The 9,567-nt window shown below is 39.6% G+C and overlaps 1 protein-coding gene across 1 annotated transcript in view; it reads left to right on the top strand.

The window, feature by feature from the left end:
• The window catches only part of NTNG1 (netrin G1), a 163,487-nt gene extending 154,151 nt beyond the window's left edge, over positions 1-9,336 (top strand). The window contains exon 9 of the mRNA XM_019473097.1: positions 9,110-9,336. Coding sequence (XP_019328642.1) covers positions 9,110-9,336 — 227 coding nt within the window. The remainder of the gene's footprint in view (positions 1-9,109) is intronic.
• Positions 9,337-9,567: the final 231 nt, after the last annotated feature.

Below are 9,567 nucleotides of genomic sequence, written 5' to 3'. Positions count from 1 at the left end.
TACATGTTGCAGCTCTGTTTAATAGTTCTTGGGAACTTTTAAGAAAATACTGTTCGCGTGCCTGAAGCCAAAAATGCTGCTGTTCAGGCAAAGCCATCCTGCTAGCTTTTTGGCTAACTGAACCGCCTGACGATAGGTGTCCAGTGCCACTGCTGAGGAGGAATGGGGTCTGGGGTCACACCGGGAGGTGAAACGCGCAAGGCCAGGGTGGGCCGAGCCCACCGGGTCACTCGGGCAAGGACCAAGGCGAGGGCCTGAGTTCACGTGCACTCCCAGGCCGGCGGGCAGAGGGTGCGCGAGTGGAGGCCTCAGACGAGGCTTTTCACAGCTCTTGCTCGCAACTTGGGGGTTTCCACAAGAGCCACGTCCAGTGTCGCACAGCTGCACCGGATCAGAGCGGACCTCAAACGCAGGCAGGGAAGCCGTGCGCTGGGTGGAGAGCTTGCAGGCGGGAGGGCTGCAGGCTGCCCGCAGCGGTCAGGGCCTGCCAGCACGCCCAGGGCCCCGATGGCTGCCCGAGACAGGCAGGCATCCCCCCGGCAGGCCTCCTGCCACCACTCCCACAAGCCTCAATCTCTCGTAGGTCTTACGACACACCTGCCAGCTCCGTGTAAATGTCTGAAGTGCCCTCTGGCACCTCTAAGGGCAGTAGCTGCTTGTGTTTAGGGAACCAAATCCCACCCTCCAACTGTTCACGGGGTCTTTTGATGACCACTTCATCTTCTGTACCTGAGGAGTTTTTGTGCTTAGCCAGTTTTTATTGATAGTGCTTACATCCAAACCCTGACCTTGCTGTTGGCACTAGACAAAAAAAACCCAGTAGTTTCAATTGCTTCTCTTCCTAGTTAAGGAAAGAGAAGACAGATCATGTAAGAATGTTCATTTATCTTCAGGAAGATAGAGATAATGGCACTGCAGCTTACAGCTTTGTAAGTGGAATATGAATGATAGGGGTATGTAGTCCCTTTTGACCAACTAAAGCTATGATGTAGCTTATCGCTCTCCTGAGATTACCCTAAAATATGATAAGGGTCATACCAATTCAGTGGTGCTACTCTATAAGCAAAGCAATAAAATGAATGGGGAATTTTTTTCCCCCCACTTTGGGAATCATCTTCTTTTGGAGAAGTATAAAACTGGAACAATCAAAATCAGAAAACTGAAAGGTTAATCAATCATTTCCTGAAACCGAGGAAGATTGGAATGTGTTATCTCAACCATAATTCTTAGATAACTAAATCTGGATTTGTTTGCAGCCATTTTAACAAGCAATCTTGTGTTGTTTCGGCCAAAGCTGCTATGGCTTCTCTATCATGCAAGAGTATCAATTCCAAAATTCAGCTCTCCCCCTTGTCCTTTTGACAAATTTGATGTATTTATTCTCATTATCTTTTATTAATTAAATCCAAGGATTTTAGATTAAGAATAGAGATGGAAAATGAGAAGGCACAGACATAACCTGTGGAACAGGGTAACTTTCTACCTCTGCTATCCTTACACCATGGTTAAAATAAAATTTGTTCCGTAGAGGATTTTGCGCTTTCAGTAGTGAAACGTAATCAGCTAAGCTTACCCATGTGGATGCTGGGATAAATTGGTATCTATTTACAGGAGAGAGGAATCGCCATCCATTCTGTGGCTGTGCGCTGGGGAGAACTCTGAATAGTAGCTGCATCTTCTTGTAGAAACTCTGAAGACTTTTCCTGCAATTTGATTAGAGCTGGCTTAGCTTTGAAGTGAGAATTGTGCAGAAAGAACAGAAATTACATGCAGGCAAACAATCTAAAAATTCTACCAGAAATTCTCAGCAAACACAGTACCTCCGTTACCCACCTATTCATTTACTCCCCGATAACTTAATAAAAGTGGTTTGATAAAAAATCAAGTGTCATTTCAAATGTGCCTCTAACAGGCATTTCTAAGACAAGTCAAGATGGAGATGTCTGCCTTTAGAAACTACTCTCACTTGGTCAATGTTTATTTCCTTGTATTGTTGGCAATATAATTAATCACAACATTGTTTCAACTTTGCACCGGAGACCTTTGTATTAATGTTTGTCATTTTGTGACCGTAATTTTGACACAGTAAGATACGCTTTAGGCTTGTACTTGTCTACACTGATTTATTTTGTCTTAACTTCAGAATGCGCCTTGGTAGATAAGCACAAACCAGTTTCCTTCTCATGCTATCAAAGCATCTACCTTGGCTTGATTTGACAGTATCCTAAGATAGTTTTACTGATCCCACTACAGCAAATGTTAAATTAGTGTCACTTCAAAAAAACAAATCATTATGAATATCTCGTTTGAAAGAGCAATAGCTGTTTTTCACATCAGGTATGTCTGTGGTTTAAAACCACTGAAGAAGTCTGATCAACGCTGACACGTGTATTCGTGGTAGCAGAACATTTAAAAACCATTTGGCAGTAACTGGTGACAATAAATTAAATCGTAATAATAATCTAACAGTAGATCTAACTGGAAGACAGGCAGGGGGAGAAATCTAAGTGACAAAACCTCCAAGTCAGTTATTAGCCACTGGTTATTCAAATGAATAAGATACTTAAGTTATAAAAATTTGAGGTTTTGTCATGTGCTGTGCAACACTAATTGTAACTGAACAACAATAGTTGTAATCTTTCAGAAGAAGCCTGACTACTTGTAACTTTTCCCCACGCCCTTATATTCTCATTCCTAATATTTACTTTATATGGGTGAAATCTCATGAGCCAGTGGAGCTCCACATAGAGATCTTTAACACATAACAAGTTCATATTGTATTTTTAGGATTGTTTCCAAATAATGGAAATAATTTGTTGTTGCTAACTCTGGCAACTTGAAAATGTTTTGATTGTGGTCACTTCTGTTCTGATACAACCTGCAACAATTTTAAACCTTTGCATTTGAATGAGACGAAGTGTTTTGCATTCCCCAATTCCATTAATGTCTATTTGACAAATTGTGGGAAAAATATTACTAATACCTTCACGACGGCAGAGGTTTTCTTGTGCGTGTTTGCTATATGTTTGTGTAGATGTCCGTGTTCTTATTAGGCATACACACAAGCTTCCTCATTTGTTGCAATTTCTTTTATATTCTGTGATTGTTTTTACCATTTATTGATTATATGATCACATTTTTAGAGAATAATGCATGTTAGTTACAGAATCTTTATAGTATTCATAGGAACTAATTCTGTATTCGACAAGAAATTCCTTGTGCTTGGTCTCAATTTACTGAACTTATTTATGTAGTGAGATGAAACCTCCTAATTTTTTCATGGCATTTCAATGTGCTGTTCACAGCTCTCTCTATATAGACAACCACTGCATATACTGAAGCTACCTATGAACATCATTACTGAAAACATGGGTTTCACTGTGCTTGGTTTTTTACTCACTTCTTATGCCGAGACAGAATATTCTGTTAGCATGTGTGCTGAAAACTTCCTCATAAATGAAGTAACATTCTTTACTAGATAAGAAGTACCAAGGAAACAGGGGCATTAGAGGAAAAAAGCAGCCAAGAACAATTTCTTCAGCCACTAGACCTGCATGCTTTCAAAGTTACGAACAATGGGTGGAATCCAAGGTCAAAAAATTCTCATGATTTCAGTAGTGCCATTCACACAGACTACTGGCGAACAGTATGGAAAATTCACTGCAGCGAAGTAGGGTCAAAGCTTGCATCAGTGCTCTAGAATAGGCCAAAATGTTGTGTAATATATTCAGAGCTGTCAACCCACCAACCTGTCCAGGGACTATAATACTCACGATCTGGGAGACAAAAAGGAGAGAAGTGAAGAGATGGTTTTAAAAAGAGAGAGGGGGAGAGAGAAGGCCCGTAATAAATGATACCACAAAAAGAGCACACTGAAGAAAAATAGTGATGGGAGAGATGATACAAAACATTGCTTGAAATGAAAGACTTCAGAATTCAAGAAAGGAAGCAAGGACGTCTAATAAAAAGTTTTCTTTCTGTGGCTTTATCATTAATGGTCTTTATGCTGCTTTTAAAAAGAGAGAGGGGGAGAGAGAAGGCCCGTAATAAATGATACCACAAAAAGAGCACACTGAAGAAAAATAGTGATGGGAGAGATGATACAAAACATTGCTTGAAATGAAAGACTTCAGAATTCAAGAAAGGAAGCAAGGACGTCTAATAAAAAGTTTTCTTTCTGTGGCTTTATCATTAATGGTCTTTAAGCTGTTCCCACAAACAATGAAAATTTCATAATAAATCCAGATTTCGATGCAGAAAGTGAACACCACCTATCCCAGATCAAAAAAGGTGTCCTTTTGAATACGTTCATTTCTTTTTTTTAAGTCAATAGCCTGTCCTTTCTCATAGTGACGGGGCTGACCCACCTGAGTAAGATGCTACTGCAGGCAAGCTGCACAAAAATTAAGGTAGCACAAAGAAAGGTACAAAATGTATTTTCTCCCCTCTTGGATGGCCTTTGGGAAAGACAGGAGGCTAAAAGAAACCGTGTTTAAGTCCAACAGCGTATTGTTTATAAGTAGGCAGACCAAAAGCCCGGCGCGTGTGCTCTGAAGCTGCCCAGACACAGTCACCAGAAAGAACGTAAGCCAACAGCACAATGCTGTGCCTGAGGTGGCCCTCCAGATCAAAAACAAGACTCGCATTTGTGTTACTGTGTCTGTATTGCTGCTTCAGAACTAAAATCAGCCACAGTTGTCTCTCTCTTTTCTTTCAAGAAGCTGAAAGGGTGTTAAAGTTGAGTTTTGGACAGACTCAGAAATTTTCATGCATTATTCAGATTTGAACATTTAAGAGCAAAGTAGACATTTGTCAGACAACTATGCTACTCTCAATACATTTCATTAAATACCCAGTATAAATTCTATGAAACACTAGCACATCACTTACCCCTTGAACTGGTTGAAAGACTGGATATTTTCCCCTTGTTTTCCTTTTTCACTCCATTTACAAATGTAATAACATTGGAATTATAAATCAAGAATATTTTGTGACTTGCAGCAAGGCATCTTTCATCATCGTTCACAGAAGTCTTATCCTAAGAAAGAGGCTTCAGTATTTTATTAATGATTACTTTGGAAAAGATGTTTACATTTTAATTCAAAAATAATAATTTCTCTTACTAATTGCAGGGGTTTGTTGGTTTGGAGCGGGGAAGGGGGGTTGCCCCAAGGACAGAAAAGCTTTAGATAGCTATCCATTTTTACATGTGGATTCTTTCTGTCTCCTTTGCACAGTGTTTTATGGATCCCATAATCAGACCATAGCTTAGATTGTAAACTGATGAATTATGAAAATAATATTAGAAAATCTTCCTTTATTTTACTTTAAATATTTGACTTCCCGCAGTAGCGCAGATCTGAAGACTGTGCTCAGAAATATCCCCCAAAAAGGCCTGCAAAGCTCTCCAGAGCAAATCAGATATCTCTGTTTTGTTTCTTAAATGATCAGTTTGATGTCCTGTCCTCTAATTAATGAAGATCTGCCAGCAAACCCACAGCTAGTTCAGCCACACAAGTCTTAATAGTCATGTGTGATTACTTCAGAACTAGTTCTTTTACTTGCATCCCTTCTCGGTGTTTTATTCTTTGATCAGAACTTGATACCGGATGCCTTTCAGATTAACTCAAACTAATTTTTCCTTATTGTTACTTTTAATGACGAAGATAAGGCAGAGCTGGTTCAACACCCCTCAGCAGTGGAGGTAACATTTCACTGCTTGGAGTATAAGAAGGGGCAAGGGCACGGCAGGCAGGAGAAGGTAGGAGGGGTACAACGGGCAGGAAAGCCCCGTATTGCCAGGCTCGCTGCTCCTGCTGCTTGGGGAACCGAAAAGGCCGAGGGCCAGGCACAGGCTGGGGCTCCACCAGCCCGACCTGCACCCACCAGCACCAGCTGCAGCAATTCTCCTTGGGCTTCAACACGGAGCAAGGCGTCTGCAAGGTCCTGGCCCGTCCTGCCCTGCTCAGCAGCTCCCCGGTCACTGCCTTCTCCGAGTAAAGCCTAGAGCCTCTTCTGAAATAAAACGTGTTATAACACGTATCCTGGAAAAATACTGTGCTAACGTTAGAAACATTGTTAATTTTCTCAACAACAATTAATATACTTGCCTTGCTTAGGTCTTGGCAGCATGTCGACTACTTTTGTTTAAGGCATAAATTTTGTTTTAAATTCCAGTGAAAGTACTTTTCTTTATGCTGCTGATGTGCTACACTCATTAGCTATAGCTAATCCAATTCCTAAACTGAATAAACATAATTAGTTAATATTAAAGTTTTAAAAGTAATCCTGACCACGCTTTCGGGAAGGTGGAAATGGTATTAGAGTTGGTCAGAATAAAATTAAAACAAAATTGGCAAAAAGTAAATAATGGGATTTCATAACATTTTCAGAGTTGTTTCATTTAACTTCCAAATCATCACAGTTGCTACCTACACGATACATATACGTGTGTACATGTGTGTGTGCAAGAGAAAGAGATACAGGGACGAAACTAAGGAAAAGACAGCTGTGACAATACAAGATTAACAATTCAAGAATTTTCAGCTACACAGTAGTTTGCTGAGAACATTAAAATCTGCCCGTTTTAACTTGAATGCGGTTCTGTGGGCAAACTTTTAAAAGCACGCAAGAATAGTGAAGGGGAAGCTTTTGATCCATCCCTTCTTTAAGTACATTTTTAAAACTTTCTAATGAGAAATAAACTGATGCTGATTTAAAAATCAGCATCTATAACGCTGCGTCCAGAATTTTGTCGACAGCAATGATTAGAGGCACTTGATAGCAGCCCGCATCAGCGTGTCGGGCGGAACAGCCGGCACGTAGCAAAACGCCACTTCAGCCACCCATCTCCAGCAATCCGTAACTACAGGTCAGAATCCGGGCTGACGGCCTCCCAAAATAACCGGCTGTAGTTGTCAAAATAGGTTTAAAAATAGGAAAGCTATTGGAAAATAAATTTGCTTGACTGAATACTTGGGAAAATTTGGATAATATATTCCGGGCCAAACACGAGGAGAAATAGCTCATCTGCTGTTTAAGAAGTGGTATTTAATTAGCTATTGAATTCCACTCAGTTGCTCAAGGCAAACAATAGTCGGTATTGATGGGACAGATATTCCACCGTTTTCATTGCCTGAGCTGTAGGAAGCATCCCAGCAGCGAGTAGTCTAGAACAAGCAGATTCAGTAGCTGTACCATCAGATAAAAAGTATTTTGATTTTGCATATTGATACGGCTAAATATATACAATATGAATAATAAGGTCAGCTTTAAAGATACATAGCCTCAGTTATAAGAGATGTAACTCAAATATTGACTTTTAAAGTACAGTTCATTTTTTTGGCCTGTTATCGTTCTGTTTTTCTGGGTTGATAATCTCATCACATATATTTGGTGGTGATTTACTGTTCCTTTTACATAATATAAACACTATTTTTTGTAATGTATATAGAGAATATTAAAATTCAGACCTGGCTGTCATCAATAACGTGTTGTTTGTTGTACCTAATATTCAAATTTTGACATTACAATTCAGAACCTGGACAACAACGTTAAATCCATAGCTCTTAGGAAAAACCTTTGATTGCTAAAGGAGTCACTGAAAAAAATTACTTAACTGTTCTCTTTTGATTGCATCTATGAGTTTCTAACACACTGCGTTATTATTTGGCCCACTTGGATGCAGAACGTTAGAAAGCAGTTGTCAGAGTCCTTCTAGAGTGAGAAAATTATTTTTCTGAAAGCGCGCCAGGACAGAGAAGATTACCAGTAAGGTTGCTGGTGCACAAAATTGTACAGATTTGTGTAGAACTGCATCACTTTGGAACTTGGACTGTTTCAATTTTAGTTCTTGTAATATTTGGGTTGTTGTTTTTAAAAGTAAGTAAATTAACATTTATAAAACTACTTTTTTGTAGCAATAAATAGCAATGTTTAAAGTAAAATTAACAATATTTTCCCTATTCTGAATTTTTTAGGGTATTTGCAGGCTAAGGTATGCATAAACAGCATATAATGTTGAGTCTGCTTCTAAACCAAATAATCTTTTCCCTAATTCTCTGAGCGAAAATTTTTACTGTTACACTCTGCCTAGATAGTAGGGGCAAGATCTTTACTAAAATTGCCTCTCCTATGGCAGACAGAGCTGTAATCTAGCACATACTCTACTAGTGATATCATCTGGAATAAGACACGGATTGACACGTTTAAGTAGTATGTTCCTCATATCTCTACATATTTACCCAGTGAAATATTTCAATTGATATTAAGTAAGATGAAGTAAAGCTGTCAATTTTTCAAATACGGTGGTATTACGCAGCTCGAAGACTTTTGCCTGTATTATTGTCTCAACTCTTTTGTCAGATCTGACTTCTGAAATTACTGTATCAGGCTACAACATCTAAATAAGATAGTTTTAAGATGCCAGTTACCCTTGTACCAAAGTAGCAAATCTAATTAAGAGGAAATATTTGATCTGTAATGGAAATAACATTATCTTTTATTTCCGTATGTATATACCATATAATCCCCACCGAATAGCATGCTGAATTTCCTGCCTGTGCTTGCCTTATCTTTTCTGTGCAATTTTTTCAGATCATTAATACATGCAGTTCTCGATTATAAAACCCTGCCTTCTCATACAGCTCTTTTTACTTCAGCAAAGCCATGCTGCATTTTTAACCGCTGCTCATGCTTGCCAAAAGCTCTAGATACGTTGCCCCTTTCAAACAATAACACACGCACCTACAGTTCCAGTTCAGTAGTAACTATAAAAATGCAGACACTGGCACAAGGCAGGTATTAATATTCATATTATTTCATTATTAATCATTATTCATATTATAGTCATTAATTAATATTATCATAGTCAGTGGTCTGAAGCGAATGATACGGTTCTCCAAGACTACAGCCTAAAAAAAAAAAAAAATATCAAATAAAGTAAAAAATTCAAACTTGAAGTGTTTAAAAAAACCACATCCCCTGTTTACATGTCTCAGGAAGAGGGGGGAGGTAGCGTTTTAATTCTGGTTTTAGGGCAGAGTTTCTCCTGTAGATGAACTTATATTTATTCTGCTTTTCTTTCCCTCCCTCCCCTGCTGTCTTGCAGCAAACGTGTGCGACAACGAACTACTGCATTGCCAGAACGGAGGAACATGCATCAACAATGTGCGATGCCAGTGCCCTCCGGCTTACACTGGCATTTTATGCGAGAAGCTGAAGTGTGAAAGGGATCCAGGAGGCTGCAGCCAAAACTCCGGCCAGGGGGCAATATCACCCGGGCCTCTATTACTGCTGACTGCTCTACTAGGAGCGGCTGGACTCTGCATACGCTAGACTCCGTATGGTCGATGGCATCGCATTCAGACTGCTTCAGATGAACGTGCCACATGAAAACGAAACAAAATCCAAGCGTTTGCTGCTGAAATTTAAAAAGGAAAAAAGAGAGAAAAACTAGCCACATACAAACTAAGAAGGCCTAACTGAACTAAGCCATATTAATCAGTTACGGACAGGGCTCTGAGTCAAGACTCTTCACCTCTGACTCGAGAGAAGCGGGCAGCCGCC

Source organism: Aptenodytes forsteri, unplaced genomic scaffold (genome assembly GCF_000699145.1).
Source record: "Aptenodytes forsteri isolate BGI_AS27 unplaced genomic scaffold, ASM69914v1 Scaffold181, whole genome shotgun sequence".
Classification (NCBI taxonomy): domain Eukaryota; kingdom Metazoa; phylum Chordata; class Aves; order Sphenisciformes; family Spheniscidae; genus Aptenodytes; species Aptenodytes forsteri.
This window is presented reverse-complemented; position numbering and strand designations above follow the sequence as displayed.